Here is a 24,890-nt window from a genome sequence, read left to right as displayed (position 1 = left end):
TTGGAGGGGGGAGATGGGGGAAGAGTGGGGATGGGAATGGGAAAGACAGTGGAACGAATTAGACATAACTTTCCTATGTTCATATATGAATACATGACCAGTGTAACTCCATATCACATACTACCAGAAAAATGGGAAGTTATACTCCATGAATGATATGTCAAATACATTCTAATGTCATGTATAACTAAAAAGAATAAAAAAGTTAACAATGATTTGGATACATGCATACCCATGTTTACAGCACACAATTTACAATAATCAAATTATGGGACCAGGCTAGGTATCTGTCAGTAAATGCACGAATAAAGAAAATATGGTATACATGCACAATGAAGTTTTATTCAGTCATAAAGAAGAATGAAATTATGTAATGGATGGAACTTGAGAACATTATGTAAAGCAAAATAAGTCAAACCCAGAAAGTCAAGGGTTGTATGTTTTCTCTCGTACATGGAAGCTTCAGAGAAAAAAGGAAAAAAAGAGGGGGAAAATCTCACAGAAATAGAAGGGAGAACAGTAGAGCAGAGGAAAAGGACCTGAGGTAGGGGAGTGGGAGGGAAGAAGAGAGAGAAAGGTGATACTGGGGAATGATACTGACTAAATTATATTGTATGCACGTAGGAATATGTCACAATGAATTCCACTGTTATGTATAATTATAAAGCATCAATAAAAAAGAAAAATGGCAAGTTAAAAAAAAAAAAAAAACTCAATTTCTATTAGGATCCCCTTCCTCCAAAGATAAACTGGCTTTACATGATGTGGAGTTTCACTGGTGGATCTTCTTTAGCAGGTCTAATGAATTTCAAGAAATTTGTCCATTTCAAAAAGGTTGTTAAATATATTGGAATAATATTGATAAGAGGGAAAATAAAACTTCTAGACTAGAGCTAATTTTGTCTCACTAATGGGGCAAAGTCCTTCTGAGTATCTGATTCCCCATGAATTATGAGGTTATCTACCTTGTTCAGTGGAATAGAAAAAGGTGCCTCTGCAGTCTGAGGACTATTCCTCTGATCTGTTCTGACTGTTCTTTTCATAAGTTTCCTAACAAATATGCAATCATCATTACTCAGCAGAAGATGTATTGGGACTTCCTACAAATCTGCATTCATATTTAGCTCCTCTGGTACTCCTGACTTGTAAACACTAGCTTCTTAGACTCTCAACTTCCAGCTCCATCCCTTTAATTCTACTTGGGTTATTCTTTTGCTATGATCTAGAAATTCTCTCCAAGCAACTGGCTGGGGCAATCATTGTGGATACCTCACTTATTTCTTTTCTTTCTTTCTTTTTAATTGGTTCTTTTTAGTTATACATAACAATAGGATTCATTTTGACAAAATTATAAAAGCATGGAATATAATTTGTTCTAATTCAATCCCCAGTACTTCCCCTCTCCTTCTCTCCTCCCTCCCCCTTTTCCCTTCCCCCTAGTCTACTGCTTTGCTTTAGATATTAGGTGTGCCAGGGCTGTAGCGTTGTGGCTCAGAGGTAGAGTGCTTGCCTAGCAAGTGTGCACTGGGTTCGATCCTTGGCACCACATAAAAATAAATAAATAAATGAATAAATAAATAAAATAAAATTTAAAAAGTTCATAGTCTTAAAAAAAAAAAAGATATTAGGTGTGCCAAAAGCTCACCTGTGAGACAATGTAAGAAAGTTTTAGAGGTGAAATGATTGGGTTACGAGAGCCTTAATCCAGTGTGTTAATCCCCTGACAGGGATTAACTGAGTGTGGCTGGATGAAATGGATCATGGGGGTATGCCTTTGGGGTACATATGTTGCAAGCTAAGATTACTCTCTCTCTGCTTCCTGATTGTCATGTCCTGAGCCACTCTCCTTCACCACATTCTTCCATCATGATGTCCTGCCTCATCTTGAGCCCCAAGGAATGGAGTTGGTCTTCTATGAACTTCTATGAACCTCTGAAACTGTGAGTTCCAAAATAAAGTTTTCCTCCTCTAATTGTATTTTGGTCACAGCAGCAAAAAGCTAAGATATGTGCTGATCTTTCTGCTATTTACCTATAGAGTTTTTAAAAAATTAGTGTCCTGTGGATGTATTTGGTGGTGCGAGTTACTGTGCTATATTCATATACATGTACATAGGAAAGTTAGGTTAGGTTCATTCCACTGTCTTTCCCTATCCCATTCTTCCTCCCTTCCCTATATTTCCCTTTTGTCTACTCCACTGAACCTCCTGCTATCTTTTTATCTGTTCCTTCCCCATTTTGGATTAGCATTCACATATCAGAGAAAACATCTGATCTTTGACTTTATGGGACAGGTTTATTTTATCAGCATAATAGTCTTCAGTTCCATCCATTTATTGACAAATGACAAAGTTATTCTTCTTTATGGCTGAGTAATACTCCATTTTATGTAGGTATATATGTATGTATGTGTGTGTGTGTGTATACATACACACACACACACACACACACCACCTTTTATTTATCCATTCATCTGTTGAAGGGCACCTTTGTTGGCTCCATAGCTTGGCTAATGTAAATTTTGCTGCTATAAACATTTATGTGGCTGCATCATTACAGTAAGCTGATATTAAATTTTTTGGATATATATCAAGGAGTTAGGACAGCTGGATCATAAAGTGGTACCATTCCTCATTTGTTTTTTACCTCATAAGGATCACTGATTATTGCCTATGAAGACAGTCTTAGTAGACAAGGTGTTTTGTAAAGTTTGAGGCTATCAGGAAAGTTCAAGTCATTATTACTAGTATACAACATTCTGAGAAAGGTAAGGTTCACCATTAGAAAGTAAGAGCAAGTATATTTGATTTTAGTTAAGTGACGACATTTCGGAAATTTAATATTAAACCCTGTAAATCTGAGATTTTTTCTTTTGAGGGGGAAGAGGAAAGATAAAACAGTTATCTCTATATCTATCTTCACTAAGAAATTTATTTTACATTTCATTGCATTTTAGAACTAAAATGTCTCTCTTTTCGTAGAGCAATCAAGATAATTTATTACTATAGAAGTCAGAAGACGAACAATGGGTGATGTAGATAAAACCTGTATTAATCTACTTGCTTTTTATTATCAAATGTTATCGTATTTATTATCCCCATTAAATTTTATCACCTCAACTGACATTTCCAGTGTATTAACATTTAAAAAAATCTGAATCTCACATTCAACTGACTTGATATTTATTAAGGTGTTGCATTATTTGCATTTGCATTATATGCAAATACAGTTTTATCTCAAATCACTGGTAGTTTATTTGAGCAAAGCTCAGCGTAAACACTAAGGCATACCACTAGAAATCTATTCATCGACAGACTTTTGAGACTGGTTCAATAAAATACCAAATATAGCTAATTGCCTGTAGCTGATCTTTATTATTCTATAATCTGTATCACAACAGGTCTTCTCAAACATACTAAACATTTATTATTTACTGGTTTGCCATAACAGGTACTACATCTCTATCTCTTGAAATGAATCTAGAAGAACAGTAATCACATGAAAAGAAAGAAAGTTCTTAGAGGCTTGTAGTTTCACCCTTCTCTTCTAGGTAGGAAAAATAATTTCTTTAAAAATCTATGGTAAGATAGAATCTAACTGGTTGGTAGGACCATTCTTTTTTTAAAAAAAATTATAGTAAAATATATAGAAGATGAAATTTACCATTTTTAAAGTATTCACTTCAGTGTCATTAAGAACATTTTCAAGGGCTGGAGTTGTAGCTCAGTGGTAAAGCACTTGCCTAGCATATGTGAGGCATTGGGTTCAATCCTCAGCACCACATAAAAATAAATGTGTGGATCTACAACAACAACAACAACAACAACAACAAAAGAACATTTTCAAGCTGGGTGCAGTGGCACATACCCATAATCCCAGCAATTCGCAAGGGTTAAGGCAGGAGGATCACAAGTTCAAAGCCAGTCTCAGCAACTTAGCAAGGCCTTAAGCAACTCAGAGAGACCCTGTCTTGAAATAAAACATAAAACAAAAAGGACCTGGGATGTGGCTCAGTGGCTAAGAGGGTTCAATTCCAGGAACCAAATAAAAGAAAAAGAAAATTTTCAGTGTTGGGTAACCATCTCCACCCTCCATTTCCTGAACTTTTTCATCATCCCAGAACAGAAGCTTTGTGTTATTAAACAATAAAGGCCCATTAAACACACCTGCACCCAAGCTACCACTATACTACTGTCTTCTTGAATTTGCCTATACTACACACCTCTCAAAAAGTGAAATTATTATTATTATTTTTTCTGTGGACTGAACCCAGGCTTATGAGCATGCTAAGCAGGTACTAAGACACTCAGTTACACCCTAGCCTATAAAGTAGAATTCTTACAGGAAAAGTCAATATTTATCTGAAGTGTCTGTTTATTTTACTTAACATAATATCAAAATATTCATTCATGCTTCATTTCTTGAAGGCTGAACAATATTCCATTGTATGTATATATGAAATTGTTTATTAAAAAATTTGTTTCCACAGTTAGCTCTTGTGAATAGCATATGACATTCCGTTGTATCACCATCAATTATATTGGCAAAATGATACTATTTATAAAGAATTTAATATAAATTATATCAACATTCACTCATAATCTACTAAACTAAATTAGACTCAGACCTTGAAGAGATCAAAAGAAGAAATGAATGTGTTTTTTATCTTGACTGTGGTCATGGTGACAGGTCAGGTATACATTTACAAAAACTCACACAAGTACACAATAAAAAGGGTGAATTTCACAATATGTAAATTAAATCTCAATAATCTAATCTAAGAAGTTAATATATACAGAAGGAAATACTGAGTTATAGCAGTCCACACTGAGGCAATTTTGTTATGTAATTCTCAAGGATATTTATACAAAAATTTAGGGTTTTATTTATACAGTTTTAAACACACACACAGTACAGAAACAGAAAATCTACGTACTCTTTTTTAAAAAGGGGTTAACTCACCGTCTCATTTCCAAAAAGTATGTCGACATAAGGCATAACTTTCATCAATGATTCCTTGTAGAACTGGCTAATAAATGGTGCAGACAGATTCAAAGTGAAAATCCTGTTGTTTTCAGAAGCATGGCGAGCCACTTTTAATACTGACTCTGGGGATGCTGTAAGAAAGAAGCCCTAGAAAAAGAAAAAGCAAGGGAAAATCAGAAACACCATCTTCACAGAGGCACTCTCAGTGAGAATAAAAGTAATCTATAAAAATGTGAAAGCCTATATAAGATGCAATTACAAAATGCAAGGCAGAAAAGAGCTGTACTTAATTAGAAAAAGTTAATAATATATTGTATGTTTGATATGTCACTACTTCAGAGAATAAATTATTTATTTTATATTAGAGTTATAGGATGAATATGGAAAGCGTTATGAGAATCGACAAAAGATAAAATTATTTAAAAGGTCTCATTCAAGACAGTGATTATATTTGAATTAGAGAAACAGTGAGGAAGGCAGATTGAATCCCAGCTTATTGTAAACAAGTTTGTATTCTTTTAAGAGATTTAAAATAATTTGTTGGGGCTGGGGAGATAGCTCAGTCGGTAGAGTGCTTGCCTTGTAAGCACAAGGCCCTGGGTTCGATCCCCAGCACTCAAAAAAAAAAAAAAAATTTGTTTATCAAAATCATAGCTTATTACCTTAGACATCTACATTAAAATTTTATTTTATTATATATATACTTTATTTGTTCTAATTATATATATAATTATATATTAAATATATATTTTATTTGTTCTAATTGTTATACACAATAGTAGAATGCATTTTGACACATTATACATAAATGGAGTTCTCATTTGTCTGGTTGTACATGATGCAGAGTTACACAGGTCATGTAATCATATGCACACAGGGTAATAATGTTCGATTCAGTCTATCATTCCTACCCCCATACTTCCCTTTGCTCCCCTCTGTCTAGTCCAAAATACCTAAATTATCCACCCCCCCTGCAACTGTGAATTAGCATCTGCATATCAGAGAAAACATTTGGCCTTTGGTTCTTTGGAATTGGCTTGTTTTGCTTAGCATAATATTCTCCAGTTCCTTTCATTTAGTGGCAAATGCCATAATTTCATTCTTCTTTAAGGCTGAGTAATATTCCATTGAGTATATATACCATAGTTTCTTTATCCATTCATCAACTGAGGGGCATCTCGTTTGTTTCCACAATCTAGTTATTGTGAATTGAGTTGCTATAAACATTGATATGGCTGCGTCACTGTAGTATGCTGATTTTAAGTCCTCTGGGTATAAACCTAGGAGTGATATGACTGGGTCAAATGGTGGTTCCATTCCACCAGAGTACTTTTCAGAGTGGTTGCACCAATTTGCAGTCCCACCAGTACCGTATGAGTGTACATTATTTTCCCCCATATTCTTGCCAACACTTATTATTGCTTGTATTCTTGATAATTGTCATTCTGACTGTAGTGAGATAGAATCTCAGTGTAGTTTTTATTTGCATTTCTCTAATTGCTAGAGATATTGAGCATTTTTTCATGTATTTGTTGATTGTATTTGTTCTTCTGTGAAGTGTCTGTTCAGTTCCTTTGCCCATTTATTGATTGGATTATTTGTTTTTGTTTTTTTGGTGTTAAGGTTTTTGAGTTATTCTTGATTTTACTTCTTGCACTTTAGGAGTCTTGTTACAGAAGTCAGTTCCTAAGCTGACATGGTAGAGATCTGGGCCCATTTTTTCTTCTATTTGGTGCAGGGTCTTTGTTCTAGTACCCAGGTCTTTGATCCATTTTGAGTTGATTTGGGTGCAGGGTGAGAGATACGGGTTTAATTTCATTTTGTTACATATGGATTTCCAGTTTTCTCAGCACCATTTGTTGAAGAGGCTATCTTAACCCTATTGTATATTTTTGGCACCTTTGTCTAGTATGAAATAACTGTATGTATGTGGGTTTGTCTCTGTGTTTTCTATTCTGTACCACTGGTCTATGTATCTGTTTTGGTGCCAATACCATGCTGTTTTTGTTACTCTGGCTCTGTAGTATAATTTAACATCTGGTATTGTGATGCCTTCTGCTTCATTTTTCTTGATAAGAATTGCTTTGGCTATTCTGGGTCTTTTACTTTTCGAAATTAATTTCATGATTGCTTTTTCTATTTCTATGAAGAATGTCATTGGGATTTTAATAGGAATTGCATTAAATCTGTATAATGCATTTGGTAGTATGGCCATTTTGACAATTTTATTCTGCCTATCCAAGAGCATGGGAGATTTTTCCACCTTCTCAGGTCTTCTTTAAACTCTTTCTTTAGTCTACACTGGATTTTAAAGGACAATTCTGAATGAGAATTTTTAAAATTTCATGTTAGAAAAACTACATTCGAAAGTGCTATTTATGAACATCTCTAATATTAATAAAAATCTTATTAAATATTTTTATGCTTCATAGAGAAAATATAATCAAAGGCATGAATATATATGTAAGAAACTGGTCTGGCTGATGCAGAAATGAGTACAGGAAAACACAAAGCACAATAATCAACAATGAACTTGGAAAGGCCAACTGAGTTAAGAACACAAAGGGCCTTGAATGGAAGGTTAGGAGTGTATTTGGTAAGCAGTATAGGAATGGAGTGGGGATGGATCATGAATAATGATCAATGCCATTGAGGGAAGAGAAAGAAACAACTGAGCAAAAGACAGAGGATTTGATCATTAGGAGAAAACATTTAGTATGAAGATAAACTAGAGAGTTGTTAAAGAAAGTGTGATGAAAAAATGAGGGTAAGGATTATAAATTATTTTGGGAGATTTACCAACGATGACAGAAAACATCTGAAATTCACTAAGTGATTCTTCTGTGCCAGGTACTGCCCTAGAATTTTATATATAACTCAGTTATTATTTTTTCCTGATATCAAACCTATGAGGTAGATACTGTTATTAGTCTCCTTTAATAAACAGAAACATAAAATAGAGAAAAAAATGTACCCCAGGACACATAGCTTACATGAGATGAGTCTTTTTCCTGTGACTCCCAATATGACACCTCATAATTTGAGTAGATAACAGAGAAGAAAAGAACAGAAAGACTTTCTTTTCTTAGAGGGTGGAGATTATGAGGGTTGTTTTTAAGGACAGGCAAAGTTTAAACCCTTCTGCTTTTCAAACAAAAGGATCCAGTGGAGAACAAGAATGAAGAAGGGAGTGAGGATAATTAGAACAAGGAAACAGAGGGAATGGGCGCACTGGAAACTAGAAGGGAAAGCAAGCTCGCTTTAAATAGGAAATAGCTTTGGAAATATACAAGAAACTTCCTCAAGAAGTTACAAAAATGCCACTGAAATATCCACTTATAACCAAGGGAATAACCACTCACACCACCCAAACTTTAAAAAGAATAACAACAAAAAAGATCTTTTTAGTTTGATATTTCAAAGTGAATACTATAAGAATATTAAAAGAATGACTTTTGTGGCAGGGTCATGTGTGTCAGGATCCATCTTTGAAGGGTATGTTTATTGCCCTTCTACATTCTGAGATATTAACCCATTTTGTCCCATCATCCCAGATGTGGAACACCTAAAAAAAAAAAAAAAAACTTAAATATAGTATATGACATATAAGACTAAAATAATAATATAAAAATTAATTTAATTTATATTTATATATAAACTCTAGGTTGGGGCTCAGAACAAGAAACACTAAAATATGGCACCTTGGCAAATGAGAAAACTGAAAATGAAAGATCATTCTGATCTTCCCCCACCTTTCTATGTGAGAGCTGGCCACACAGAAATTCTCTGATTCACCTCACCTGAAAGGACTTCATAAGACTTCATTCCAGAGGGATCTGTTCTATTCCTGGAGGCCAGGAAGAATCTGAACACAGGACTTGCTCCAACCCCTTGCCCCTAGTTTACAACCATTAGATATTAGATCATCCCCTTTTTATCCAGTAATGTTTCACTATCAATTATACATTTCTTTCATCAGACTTAGCATAAAAACAGTTTTCTCTGGGTCTGTAGGTTTCTGTAGGTTTCCATGTCACGTAAAACTTGGTTATATATCTTGCGCTTTTTCTCTTGTTAATCTGTCTGTTACAGGAGTGTCAGCCTTCCTTCCAGTAGGTGAGGAAAAGGCATTATTTTTTCTCCCTTATAAAGGTTTCTTATCACATTAAAGTATTGCTAATAAAATTCTAATAAAAAATGCTTTTTCATCATAATAACATAGTTTTCTCATCACTTAAAAATGCCAAACTATTAATTTTTACCAATAACCAACTGTTGTAAAAGGTAACATGTTTTAGGTGTCATTACTTTTTAAATGTTTTCATCTTTTTTTTTTAAATGAAATACCATTTCAATTGCAAACTATGAGCATCCAAGCTGCCTCTTTTGCTATTTCTGTCACTTAGAGAATTAAAAGACACAGTTTATATAGCATCTTGTCTCCATAGTAATATGTATGTACTTGCTTTTTAGTCTTCCATTTAATGAGAAGAGTTTAAAGCTTTCCCCCCTTATTTCTCTCCAAACTGTTCCAGCATGAAATAGAAACCTCCCAGAGCTAGCATTCTGCCAGCTGTGGATTAACCACAGACAGCCACAGAGTGGTCTACATAAATAGTAACCTGGTCAAATAATTAGGCTTCTCACCAACTTCAGACTGAAAATTTGATCTGTACTAAAATACATCTGATTGTATTTAAGGTACAGAACAGAATGCCTCTGGAGTCTAAATTTGGCCTCATTCCAAATGTGTGTATGTTGTATTTGTTTTACTTTAAAAATGCAACACAAGAGTATTGTAATGTGGCTAGTGGCTAGTATAACTTCAATTTTGTTAATTTTATAAAGAACAGACAAAAACCCACTAGTTTTTAATTAACAGGTAAATTCACAATTTAAATTAATTGTTTTTAATGTTCTCTCTCTTTTTTTTAAGTAAATATTTAGATTTTAAACAATTTGGGATTTGTGCCCTATTAGATTGCAAAGACTGTTAAAACTGATGCCAACCATAATTTTTCTTGCCAGATTTATGATCTTTGCTAGGCCACATGTTCCTGACCACAGTATCACCCAAAATAAAACTGGTGCCATTAAAAAAAAAAAATTTTTTTTCCACGTCAGATTTGCAACAAAAACAAGCCAACAGTTTATAGTTTAGAAAAATACTCTATATAACTAATAAAATATTGTGTTTTTTTCTAATGAGGGATCTCAATCTACACAGCAGTTAATTATTAACCTTTGTCCTTATAAGCACCAAAACCAAAATAGATTTTTAACCCTTAGAGTTTGGATAACAGTAATCAGAGAGTTTGGATAACAGTAATCAGAATTAAAAGTGAAGTGAGACATTTTCATTCATTATAATGGAAAATAAAATAAAAGGCAGAGATAGGAAGGATAGAAAGACTTACATATCATTTTAGCAGAGCTGGACATGGTATTTAGAAATCTCAGTTTAAACACAAGTGAATGTTAGAAACAAAACTGTTAAATGTGCTAAAAGAAAAGGAATGAAACTGCCCTTTACCAGTGTTTACTTTAATTCAGGATGATCATTGGAGTTCTTTTTTAACTGTTTTTATATAAGAGCATAAAACTCTTTTATTACTTCCACTAACAATTATCTGAAGAATAGGTTATGTGTGTATGTGCATGTGAATGTGAAGGGCTGTCAGAGTGGGTCAGAAGCTCCTTTATAAATAACAAGTGGGCACTGAATTTGACTGAATGTTAAAGAAATTGTAATTTAGTTTCTTTTCTCACAATTATATATTCATATAAATTTCACTTTGAGTAGTTTCAAAACATACATAGAAAGTCTATAATAAAAGAGAAATAAATATCAAACTTTTGGAGTGGGAGTGACTTCCAAACTGAGACAGAATGATTATACAAAGATTTGCAATAGAAAAATCAAAACTTCTAGTTGGTTCCTTCCAATTCCAGTAGGGGAAAAAATGCAAACAAAAAACCAGAAAAAACTGTGACAAGGGGTTAATATATTTAGTCCATAAAGAACCTAAAAAAGAGATTGAAAATTAGATAAACATTACAATATCAATAGAAAAGTTAGCCAAGAACACAAAAAAAATTCCACTGAAAGAAATTCACAGTAAATCAATATATAGGCAAATATTCATCTTTAGCAACCAAAGAAAAAGCAATAGTCAATGATGAAGAAAGGTTGGTGAAATGTATATGTGCATATATATACTTGCTTTTATTTTTTTACAGTGCTGGGATTGAACCCAGGGCCTCATGCATGCCAGGCAAATGCCCCCTAGTTCAAAACAAGTATATTAATATTATTGCTAAAGGAAAGGTAGTAGATAGTCTTTCAGAAAATGATGTGAAAATACACATAAGGAAACATAAATATATTCATACTCTTAAGACCAAAAATTAAAAAAAGGAAAATATACATGCTTGAACATAAATATATATGTTTATTTATTTCACTGAAAACCTGTAAGCAATGTAAACATTTTATAAGAATAAATAGATAAGTAAGAATTGACCTATATACTTCAAAGTTGGATACTGATCATTTAAAATGTGATGAGTACAACCAAGGACCTATATTTTAAATTTCATTTAATTTAAAGGAAGAAGTTACATGTAGATGATAAACACATGTAATGTGGCTAGTACGATCAGAAATCAAAACAATTTTTTTTGTGGGGAGGGTACTGGGGAACTGAACTCAGGGGCACTCAACCACTGAGCTACACCCCCATCTCTATTTTGTATTTTATTTAGAAACAGGGTCTCACTGAGTTGCTTAGTGCCTTGCTTTTGCTAAAGCTGGCTTTGAACTCAAGATCCTCCTGCCTCAGTTGCCAATGGAAATCAATTTTTAAATTTAATTGCATTAATTTAAATTTTAAAAAATGGAGGCAGTGTAAAATATTTTTCTGTCAAAATGTTACTGTTTTGTTAAAAGTATCTTTAATTCTGATCCTTGAAAATTTAATGACAATTTACTAAAGGTATAAAAGAGACATATTTTAAAGATTTAGTATGGGAAAAAATGTTAAAAACCTAATAATTTATATAGATATATATGTACACACATGTATATACATATATTTTTCCACATGGAAATAAATAATGTAGGTATGTTAGGTTAAATATATTAAACTTTTTCCTCTTTTTTATAATGTGAATGCCAGAAAATTTAAATTACATAGGGGGATATATATCTGTATTGAACACTGTTGTTCTAAAGAATACTTTGAAGATATTACAACTGATGATGAAAAACTAAGTAGAAACTAAGTAGTAAAGTAGAAAATGTTTATGGTACATAAATGTTCAGTGTCCTTTAAAACTGTGTATACATAGTATAATTAGAAACTACATTAAATCAATGGTTAAAAAAAGACTACAAGAGAATACATTAAAAGTAAAAAATGGTTAAATTTGGGTAAGAAAATCATACATGCTTCTAATAAATTTTATTCTTAATATTTGCTGATGTGGTTAATTACTCTTCCCATAAAAGTTGTTTAAAGGATAAAAAGTATTTTGTTTATTTGAAGTAAATCTCTACACAAGCAGGGGATGTTTATAAACAGTGAGAAGCTAAATTCAATAAACGAGTGAATGTGAACAACTGGAAGTAAGTCTACATCTTTTAGTAGACAGAAGGCTCAAAAAGGAACAAACTAAATATAAAATTAGACTTTAGTAAGGATAAAACACTGTTTATAGAAGCAAAAGGAAGAATAAAGATGTGTGGAAAAAGAAAATTGGACAACCGGAGAGCCCCACCAAGCCTAGACAAGCACTGAAGAAGGAAGAGCTGAAAGTACCAGATGCCTGTGTCTCGAGATGTACATATATACTGTTGTCTGTTTTAAACATAATTAGCCTGTGCAATAGTAACACTAGCCAGCAAACAGGGTTGAGAGAATGAATAAACGAGAAGTAAAAAATAACAAATACAACAACCATATAGTATATTTTCTTTCTCCTAATGGATCCTACATGTTTTCTGAGTCTTCTAGAGAGTGTAAAATAGATCTCTTTGCAGGAGTGGGAGGATCTAATATGAGTTATGACAAAGCATAGTTCCTATCTGCCTGGAAGGAAAATACTGGCTTTGATAATCACTAAGATAATGTATAAATCATTCACAATTACATCATCATGATATGCTGTATTTATATGAATGACAGCAGCAGAATTACTAAATGAAAGCTAAAATAAACATACTAGCGAATGCTGTAAAGTTTGTCACACCTGACTGCAATGCATCAAAAGAACAGAAGAGAATAAGTCACCTGCATCTTCCTGCCTGTGGGGCTCCTTTTGGAAGCAAAAATGAAATTGCCTATTCCACATATATTTAAATCTTTTTAAGAATTAAAATTGTAACCTTAAGTATAAATGAAGAACTTAGATTTCTCCTATCTCATGTAAGTCCCTCAGAAAAAGCACATAATATAAGGTATAAAGGTGTAGTGGAAAGAAGACAGGCTTTAGGAGACACAGGGGGATATTTATTAGAGCTTTGCTGAAAGCGAAAGAGTGTGTGAGACATCCTAGAAGTCTATTTCTAAAGGAAAAGATAAGGCAAATGTGGTGAATGCACTATTGTGTTGAGATTAGAAGCAACAAAGTAGAAATGTATACACCAAAATGGAGATGAATAGTTCATACTTTCAAAATATGTGTACAGTGTAAATACTTGCATGCATTGAAAACAACACAATATAGTTTCAAGGATACTTACAAATGTAAGGACACATAAAACACAAGGAGGGTTGGTATCAGGGATTAGGAATAATAACAAAAATAACATAACAGCTGTGCCCAAGTCAAATGATGACAGTTTTAACAGTACCTGAGGAGAAGGATTATGCAGTCCTCTGAAATTAAAACTTTTTTTTTGTGATGGGGTTTGGCTATGTTTCCAGACTGGCCTTGAATTCCTGGGCTCAAGTGAACTCCTGCCTCAGCTTCTGGAGTAGCTGGGACTACAGACATGTGCCACCATGCCCCACCAATACACTAAGTTTTAATAGCTTTGCCAACTTGTCTAATTATTAACTGCGTGACTTTAGGCAATTTAACTTCCTGAGGCCTTACTGTTCTCATCTATAAACTGGGAATGATACAACTGCCATGTAGTTGTGTAGATTAAATGAGTACTTAATACAACGACAGGCATCTAGTATATATTCTGTACATATTTACACTGTATTAATATTATTACCATAGAAATATCAAGAACATTTCAAAGTCCTCCTGCCCCAGGAATGGTGAATTCTGCTACAGCTGTAAGTTACAATGGTAAAGAGAAAAACGCTCTTTAACTTTGGTCTTATGGTTTGGTATTCCTTTGAAATACAAATACATAAAACAAAATCCATCATTCCCTTTCCAAAAGCTCCCTCTGCCTCTTCTCCCTCCTTGATTTAATCATCCTATATCCTGCTGACAGATTAATCACCCTAATCATTCTTCTTTCCTAGTAAATTAAATCCACATGCCTCACACCCTAGCATTCAAAGCTCTTCACAATAGTACAACTTACACAGTAAACCAGCTGTAGCCTCTTTTTCTCCACAACATATGTCTTTGCTTCAATACAAAATGACTTGCCTCTCCCAAAATAAATCTTCTGAGTCTTTATGTTGTTCCTTCTAGCTGAAATGTCCACTATCTCTAAGAACTTTACTACTACCACAAGGCCCATTTAAAATCTAGGTTGTATCCCACAAAGCCTTTTTTCATTCCCATCAATATATGTATTCATTCCTCTCTGAGTATGTAAAATTCAAATTACATAATATGTAATATTATGAAACAAACAGCTGAAGGTATTTATTTTATACTACTTAATAATATAAGTAATTTGCATTTCTCTTACTCCCCTTACTTGACTTCTTAATGGGAAGAGGACTTTTTTTTGGCTATATCACAAAGCAGAGTGCTAATTTAACAACATTAGGTCAGTTAAATTTTTACTGAGATTCTACATAAATTCCCATGTCACTGATGTGCAAGTTTGAAAAAATGGAAAAAGAAAAACTGCTGCATTTTCACATGCTCATGGAAGAGTATATTCATGTTAAAGTTCAACAACTGTCTTTAGCTCAAAATTCTGAAACCTCAGGTCACAGAAACTTTGTTATTTCTGTTATTTTTTCATGGTGTTGGGCAAATGCCTAACAGTTCTGTTTTTTAACAAGTAGATTAAAATGACTTAATAAGAACCATCTTTACAACTTGCTAGGGTTTGAAAAATACATACAAACTGAAAAAAGTTTTTATTTAATTCATTAAAAAATTATGCAGTTAAAACTGATATGAAATTAGACACTGAATTTGGGAACAAGCCAGTAATTCTTAGATTCAAACTTCATTAAACAGGATAATGAAAAATTATTATTACATATTGGGGTATGTCATTTGGCCCATTAATACAACTTCGCTGGTAACTCTCATTCAAAAATGGAATGTGTGTGTTTATGGAGCACTGAACAACTCATCCAGCTGTGAACTGAATACTGCCATCCTTGTTCCTGTTATGGTATTTTTCAGGAGGTACTGCTTTTTTATTGTAGTAACCATTTCCCAAATCTGACATCATCCTAGAGGAATGTAGCACAATATAACATTGAAAATGATGTAAAATGTCCTGTAGTACTCTGTGACTTTGCTGTAGTACCTTGGGGGTATCTCTGCACAGTTTGGGAGCTATGATTCTATTTGAAGAAAATACTTTGAAATTTGTATTGAGAAATAAAAGCCTTTGTTGATTATGATTCAGAGTACTTAGAAAAAGGAAGTAATGTTCTGTATATGAAACACCATAAATAAATCTGTATATCAGGGTGGCATTTTGGAGAGCAATATAAGTGGATTGCATAAAGAAATGATCCTGATAAGATAACAGCAGTCAGGTACCCAGAAGGTCAAGTATAGTCAATGAAAAACTGTCTGTGACTGGGATCATGTAACAATGTTAGTAATGCTTATACCTAATTGGTTGTTTTATATCATGTTATAATTCTTAACTAACTTAAAACTTTTACAAAAATTAGCTCTTTACTTCTGAATATGTACAAATAATAATTTTTCATTTTTTTGCTCAATGAAGTTTGAATTTAAAACTTATTAGCTTGTCCCCAAATTCAATGTCTGATTTCCTATCAGTTTTAACTGTAAAACTATATTCTTGCAACTATGCCATTTTTCCCATTAACACAACTTTAGTTGATAACTGTCATTACTGTATAAACACTTCTACTACAACACTTTCTTGATTTGACAAAGTTCCTTTGTTCAAAAATCTTAAATGGCTCATTTTCTAAACAGTACAGCTCAAGTTTCTGTAATGGCACTAAACATTCCCTAAATTTGTCAGTAATCTATCTTTCCTACATTATCTTCAATGACTCACATTTATGAAACTCTTATTGTGGTCACAGGGGGCTTCTTGCTAGACTATGCACAAATCCTATGCCTTCCTATATCCCTTCCTCTGGTAGTGTTATGTATTTACAGGATCTGTTCTATATCTTTACTGAATCAAAAAATAAAAAAGCAAGGGCTGGCAGTCAGCAAAAGTTTTTTGTAAAAAGGTCCAATAAATATTTTAGGTTTGTAGGTCACATGATCACTGTTGCAAATATTCAACTCTTCTACTGTAGTATGAAAGCAGCTATGGACAATATGTAAAAGAATAAGCATACATGGGTTCCAATAAAACTTCATTCACAAAAACAGGCACTGGGTCATACTTTGCTGGTCTCTGAGCTAACAGAAAAGAAGGAAAAACACTAAGTAGAAATGAAAAAAACTGAGATAAAAAAATGTTGGAGAGAAATTTCAACAAGAAATTCATGTAGGGAGTACATATTTCTCTTTGTAATAAAGAAAATAAAGATATTGAAAGTTAAAGTGGATTTGGAGAGAGAAAGCAATGATCTAATTACGTTACTTTTTAAAAATGAGAACGACTTTTATGAAGCCAGCACTAAATCACAGGTCCTTACATTTGAGTATAATACCCTATTTCTAGAGGGTACAAAATTGTCTTGCTTTTTTTTTTCCCTTTTGTGGTACTGGAGATCAAACCCAGAGCCTACTGAGCAACATCTCCAGCTCCCATCATCTTGCTTTTGTTATTGCTGCACTCCACTTCCAGCTCTGAACCTGACTCAAAGTTTAATTTTGTTGAAAACAGACCTAGCTTCCACAAGCAAGACAGAATCATTTACATAATTTTTATATACTCTGAGTATTCTTTTCTATTGGAAGAAACAAAAATTTGTTAAGTGGTGGAATTTGTTAATCCATTTCTTTGAAATAATTTTAAAAAAATGAATCATGATCATGGTAGAAGTTAGAGGCTCACAAACTACGTAAATGTGGGCTATTACTTAAAATACAGGATGCCAGGGCTGGGGGTATAGCCCAGTGGTACAGCATACGCTTGGTATGCACAAGGCCTTGGGTCCAATTCCTAGCACAAAAATACATGTGCGCGTGTGTATATGTATGCACACAAACACATGTGCATAAGTACATACACTGCCCCCTTTGCAGGGAGTTAGACTCTTTTAATTCAAGCTCTGGTTTGCTTTTTGGCAAACTGTTGTGATAAACACCCTTTATATGCCTGTTTTTTTTTTTTTTAATTCATTTTAGAAAAATAGCATAAATAGCTATTTTTTGCCTTTATTTAAAAGTAACTATAGTAATATGTTCTTCTTAACCATGTCACATATGCGCGCGCACGGGCGCACACATACACATGCACACAAGGAAGCAGACATTAAATCAGCATGTGATACAGTCGCTTTGAAAAAAGAAGTCACTGGGCTAGAAATCCAGACACTCAAATTCTGGTGTGGGTTTTGGACTAGCTACTATGTAACATGAGAGATATATTTAATCTTGATAAGCTTCAGTTTCTTCACTTGTAAAATATAGACAGAAGATTGGGTTAGATGACCTTGAAAGGCACTTTCATTTCAAAAATTCAAAACTTCAATTAAGTTTTAAATTAGTTCATTTCTTTAAAAAATTAAGGTGAAGTTCACATAACAGAATTACATTGACAATGTTCTCCAACCATCACTCCTATTTAGTTCCAAAACATCTTTATCACCCCAAAAAGAAACCTTATCTGTCCATTAAAAAGTTACTCACAAGGGGCTGGGGGCTTAATTCAGAGGACAGTGCTTACCTAGCTTGCATAGGACCTTCGGATCCATCCCCAGTACTGCAACGAAAACAAAAAACCCAATCCCCCAGCTCTTGGCAACTACCAATCTACTTTCTGTCTCAATGAACTCACCTATTCTGGATATTTCAATAAATGGAATCATATAATATGTGATCTTCTGTGTCTGGCTTATTTCACTTACATAATGATTTTGAGGTTCATTCATACTACAGTGTATAACAGTACTTCTTTTTTACAGACAAATAATATTCTACTACATGGACATATCACAATGTGTTAATGCATTTTTCTGATACATTTGGGTTGTTTCCATAACTATTTTTGCATATTAGTTTTAGAATCAATAAGTAACAAAGCATAAAAACATATACATCAAATGTGCACTTTTAAAAGGAATTTGAAGGGTTTCTAAAGAGGGAGTTCCTTTTATCCAGAAATTGACAAATCTTTGTGAGCCAGATGAAACTAATTATAAGTTTGATTCATAAAGCTGATTAACAGGTTTTAGTAGAAAATATAAAAATACAAAATTCTATCTGTGATAAAAGTGTTTAAGAAATATGTGGGACAGGTTCTGAAAAAAAAGCAATAGAACACAAGTGATCTTTCAAATACCTACACTGAAATGATTGTTCTTTGGACATTTTTTATTGTGAAATGATCTTGTAGTTTTACCTAATAGAACACAAAACAGTGATTTCTGACCCAGTTACCACTAAACATAGTTCTTTTAAATCTGAATACAAAAATGGCAAAAATGAAACTATTTTTCTGGGTAATTGTTTTAGTTCTCAGAGGTTTGCATTGTTTATTTTTATGAAAGTGTCACTTTATAAATGGAAACAACTAAGCTGAAAGCTATTGTTTTATTATTCCAAGTGGCCAGTGTTTCTGTTTTTGATAAAAGTCAGATTTTACACCACTTTCTGTAACCTAGGAAAGAGCTAGGCAGACAGTAAATGTACTTACATTGACCCTGACGTATTATTCTTAGGTGCTGCCAGTATGTCAAACGGAGAGGATTGCTTTTTGCCACGAATAATTTCTTTATTGTTGAAGAAAACCCTGATTGCTGCTAGATTAGTATCTATCCCTTCACAACAGTAGTAGAAAATGTAACAACAACAACAACAAAAAAGGTGTAGACGGTCTTTGACCTTAGGAAACCTGTCAAATCATTTTCTCACTTTACTTCATGACACTGAAAGCTTTGTTATCTCAATTAAATATTTTTCAGATATCACATATTACCTAGATGTTATATTTTAGGTTATTACTAAGTTTTAAGAATTGAAATAATTTTTAAAATAAGAAAAAGGACAATGCATTTTTAACAATGATATGGGATAGTAGTTCTCAAAGTGTAATTCCTGAATCACCTAAAAACTTGGTAAAAATGCAAATTCTTGGTCCACCCCCAACTTACTGAAGCAGAAATTTGTGTGGGCAGTACACAGCAATGTGGGTTCTCATAAGCTCTCCAGCTGATTTTATAAACCACCCATAAAAAATGTTGAAAAATCCATTCGTTATTATTAAGACTTTATCCATTACAGGAAAACTCAATCTTCATGAAGATGGCAAAAAAAGAGGTCCACTACAAAGTATAAAACTTGGCTGTATTAGAGGAAAAGTTAGTATAGTGGTGGTTGCTTTTTTTGTTCTAAGAGTAAGTTCAACATTATTTGCATAAAAACTGAAACCAAGTTTCTCTTCAACTAAGGTGTTGGCCCAGTTCTACTATTATTTGGTTTATATATTGTACTTCCATGTTATCTCCCATGAAAACAATGTGCTGCGGGTAACAGTATTTGATCTATTAATCTTATAATTTTGCAAATGAAATTAAGGCTCAGAAAGTCTGCCCAACTTGCCCAAGGTCACACGATTAATGATTCAAGAAGGTACTAAAATTCCAGTCCACTGACTTGTCCATCTGCTCGCTCATTTACACATACGCTGCCACCATTCCAATATCATGAAACTATTTGAAAAAAAAAAAAAAAAAAGAAAAAAAGAAAAAAAGAAAAAAAGAAAAGAAAACATGGCATGGGGGTCTTGAATTAGCTTTGAATTTGGTTCTAAGTTTCTTGGAAGCCAAAACAAAAAGATATGTTCAGTTACCAAGTTTTCATTTTTAGAGAGATGAAACATGCTACTTTCTTATAAGAAGCATTTGGTTCTCAAATAAACTTGTCATATGGTGCTTAACATACTGAACACTAATTAACAGAAGACTATGTTGTCCTCAAGAACTTCTCAAAAGCAAGTTCAGTCTATTTATCGTAATATTTATCACTGAAAGGTTAAGGCTTCAATATTAAAACGACTCAGTGAAAGCAATGGAGATGGGGGTAAAAACCAAGAAAATAGTTCTCTGATGGTTCATACATAAAATGTGGAGTTTATAAAGAAAAGACTACATGTTCCTCAAATAATCTTTTATCAACGTCTGTTCTATACTATGTAGGATAAGATAACAATTTGAGGCTTTTTGTTTTTGGTACTGGGGATTGGTTGAACTGGGGGGCGGGAGGAGGTAGGCACTTTACCAGTGAGCTATATCCCCAACCCTTTTAAAGTTTTTATTTTGTGTCAGAACCTTACTAAGTTGCTTAGGACCTCGCTAAGTTGCCAAGGCTGGCACTAAATTTGTCCTGCCTCACCTTCCCAAGTTGCTGGGATTACAGGTGTTTACCACCCAGCTTGAGGCTGTGTTTGAGTCTTTCATTTGGTATGTATTCCATAATACCATGCTGTACACTCTACTACAGAGGTTTTAGAATTAATTTATTTCTTACAGATACCTGATAAGTGGTAAAACCTTTATTTATTTACATAAGGTAAATGCTAATGTAAGTAGATGTATATTACTACTCTATAATGCAATATGTTCAAATAACTAAGAGTTCTTTCCCAATTATTGTGGGTAGTGCTATAACCTTTCCAACTTCTATCTGGTTTTCTATTCTATTCTATTCTATTCTATAATATTATATATTCACTGACTTATTTTTTTGACCCTACCACTACACTAGAATATATAATATTCCTGAGGTTTTGAAAGGATATCTGTTTGGTTCATTACTGTATGCTCAGAACAATGTCAAGTTACACGGTGAGTATTTATTAGATTCTTTTTTTGAGGTCTTTTTTTTTTTTTTTTTTTTGGTGGTACTGTCAATGAAACCCAGGGGTGCTCTCTCAATGAGCTACATCCTCAGTCCTTTTTAATTTGTATTTTTATTTCAATAAAAGGTCTTGCTAAGTTGCCCAGACTGGCCTCAAACTTGTGATCCTCAGTCTCCAAAGTCTCTAGGGTTACTGGCTATTATTATTATTATTCATTATTATTTTTGAATGAATGAGTCTGCTCAGAATGGAGAGAGAGGAGGGAGAAGACAACTTATGAAGTTAAAACAAATAAAGCTGAGGAATTTGGGGTAGCCAAAACAATTTATGTCACCTGAATCCTTCTCCCTCTGAAATAACAGAAAACAAGGACAGCAAAATAAATTTACAAAAACATCATGGCCTCAACATAACTTGAAGAAGAAAAAGAAAAAAGAAAAAAAAGGAAAAAAAAAAAAAAGCCTAAACTTCCAAATAACTAAAAAGTAAAAACATTATCAGAACCCAGCCTAAGACCTCTCACACTCATGCAATAAGGCCTTGTGGAGAGTAACATATTAATATAGTATGTCGGAACAAAGTAGAAATACTGAAACTAAAAAAATGATTATAAGAAAAGAGGGGAAGAAGCAAATAGAACAAGCTTGGGAAATACAACGGCAACATGAATGTTAAAGGCTACCACCGAAAAGAGTAAAAGGTTAAATAAAATAACAGGGGACTTAGAAAAATACAAATTTTCAATGGTAGGGCACTTGCCTAGCATGTATGAGACCCTGGATTGAATTCCCAGACTGTAAAACAAACAAACAGAAACCCAAAATACCACAAAAACAAAAGATACTAAAACAACAACAAAGTCCTATTTCCAGGTTTAGAAAACAATGAATTTCACTGTTCCTGGAAATTAACAGATGATTAATAAATGCTTACAGAAATGAGATGCATTTTAATTCTTGGTCTATTGTTAATAGTCTTATTATTTTATTCTAGAAATGCTGCTAAAAGTAATGCCATAATTTTGCTGATCAAAGAGAATATTTCCCAGTTCAGTCCATAAAAGATTGATTCCCAACATTAATTTATAGATTAGAACATTTAAAAGTTAGAGATTAAGGAAACTTAATCATAGCTATTTGAAGTACTGGACAAAACCCAAGGCCTTGAGCATGCTTAGCAAGTAGTCTTAACACCGAGCTACACTCCAGTCTTGCTGGACAGGGTCTTGCTAAGTTACCAGGCTGACTTGGAGCTTGTGATTCTTCTGTTTTAGCCTACCAAGTGGCAGGGATTACAGGTATATACCACCATACCCAGCTGAGAATGGATAGCTTTTAATGATAGATGATTGAAAAATGAGGAGTTAATTTTAAGACGGCATTTCTGGTGTCAAAGACATTTCTGTATATTCTCTTCTCAAAAATCACTTCGAAACAAATAATGAAAAATTAAAACCATGGTCTTTTGTAAATAGAAATAGAAGATTTCAATAATCCTGAATTTCGATATCTGAAGTCAAAAAATATATGGAGAAGGGATAAAGAGCGAGTTAAGAAACCTGAAGTATAATGGCCTACAAGGGGAAATTCCAACAAGAAACAAGCTGATTCATCTCCCAAACTATGCAAAATTCAAAAAAATAATGGATCCATTGGGGCTGAAACAGGGGAGATGAGTAGGTGTTGAATTTTCAGATTCCCAGTCCCATCCCAAGTAGCCAAATGCCCTTTTTCCTTATGGCTGCAGAGTAATGGAGGGGAAGGTAGGTTTGGAAAGAACTGTAAGGGCTTCAGACTCAGTACTTTAAACACAAAGGAAGGAAAAATTCATGAAGTGTTTGACTAAAAACAGGCTGCAGTGGTTACATGAAAACTTACACACAAACAGCCTCTCAGATGCTTTTCATAATCAGTACTCAGACTTCAGTTCACCCAAACGGAAAACTGGAAGATCCAATCTTTCTTGGAGAAACTACACAGCCTGGAGAAGGCATGTATAGTTATTAAAAAGCTGTCCTTTACTAAAATGAGAACAACAAAAGGTCTCATAGTTTATTTAGTGCAACTGTCTTAAACATAAGTGGACAATAAGCATTACCAGACTTTTGAGAAGACTTAAGAAAAAAATGAAGACATAAAAAAGGAATTCCAATGCAACAGAAAAATGGGCAAGAAATGAAATAAAAAAGAGAAAAAGGGGGGAAAATAAGAAAAGTAGATAATAAATCCTGGAAGAAAAATTTCATTAAAAAATATGCCTGAGGGGCTGGGGAGATAGCTCAGCTGGTAGAGTGCTTGCCTCGGAAGCACAAGGCCCTGAGTTCGATCCCCAGTACCGCAAAAAAAAAAAAAAAAAAAGTCAGAATTGACTTAAATGTCTAAATTATATAGGAACTAATTTATTAGTATAATTAATGAGTGACATTATTATTAATTATTATGAAATTTAAGAGGATAAAAATGATTTCTAGGGGAAAAGGAGATCATCTAAAAAGGCTCAGAAAAAGGAATATAAAAGGAAACAGCCTTCTGAAAAACATTTGAGGTTAAAATATAATAGAGTGATGGTTTAAAGATTATAAAGGAAGACTGGGGATATAGCTCAGTTGGTAGTGTGTTTGCCTCACAAGCACAGGCTGTGGGTTCAGTCCCCAGCACTGCTAATTAATAAATAAATAAATAAATAAATAAATAAATAAATAAATAAATAGATTTTCTTCCTAGAATTCCACAAGTAGCCATGCTATTAGTCTAGAGTAAGTGTAAACTGAGATTATTTTGAGACATGTTTGTCTAAGAATATTTATCTCTCTGTATTTGTTCTCAGAAACTTAACAGGAAATGTAACCCATCGAAACAAGAATTTTAATGAGGAAGAATGGGTGGGAGTGAGACTCTAGAAACTGAAGGTGTAAGAGAAATCTGAAGTGAAAGGGATTTTGGGATAATGATGAAGGAAAGCCAGACAAAATTTTGAGCAGAAAAATGAAGGAACCCAGAAGCAAGGTCTTTAACACAAAGACAACAATGCCCAGTGAGAATTTTAACAATGACTAACAGGTTTACCTATGCACAAAATAAATTTGAGAAATTACTGGAAGGTATATGTGCAGAAGCAGTGATGGGCATGAAGAAACCTAAGAAATCAAAAAGAGGAGGGAATGCTAGACTCCAGAAACTAAAAGTTATAAAACATTATAGAACATAATTTGTCTCAGAAATAAAGAATATATACATTGATATATGTTTATGCTTAAAATTAATTTAGCCAAACTCTCTTGGAGAATTAGAGGAAGAGATGGTAAGGATGCATGTGTTTAAGAGTTAAATATCTACCGCATCAAAGTAATGAGTCATTAAATAATACATAAAAACAGATGGATTAGGAAATTAAAAATACAGAGGTAAATAACCAAAGAAACAGCTAAAAGTTTGTCAGAAAGTGGGACAGAGATATTACTCTTTCACTACAAACCCTTAAGCACAAAAATCAGTTAACTATGTACACATATTAAAATATTAATTTAATCAATTGATTTAAAGAATTAAGACAATCATAAATAA

The 24,890-nt window shown here is 33.4% G+C and overlaps 1 protein-coding gene across 3 annotated transcripts in view; it reads right to left on the bottom strand.

Moving 5' to 3' along the window:
- Adk (adenosine kinase) overlaps window positions 1–24,890 on the bottom strand; it is a 474,524-nt gene that overhangs the window by 166,656 nt on the left and 282,978 nt on the right. For all 3 annotated transcript variants that reach the window (XM_047553902.1, XM_047553904.1, XM_047553903.1), the window contains exon 7: window positions 4,962–5,132. In XM_047553902.1, the coding sequence (XP_047409858.1) occupies window positions 4,962–5,132 (171 nt within the window). The remainder of the gene's footprint in view (window positions 1–4,961; window positions 5,133–24,890) is intronic.

This window comes from Sciurus carolinensis, chromosome 5 (genome assembly GCF_902686445.1).
Source record: "Sciurus carolinensis chromosome 5, mSciCar1.2, whole genome shotgun sequence".
In the NCBI taxonomy this organism is placed as follows: Eukaryota; Metazoa; Chordata; class Mammalia; order Rodentia; family Sciuridae; genus Sciurus; species Sciurus carolinensis.
Note: the sequence above shows the minus strand (reverse complement) of the source record. Positions and strands in the feature narration are given on the sequence as shown.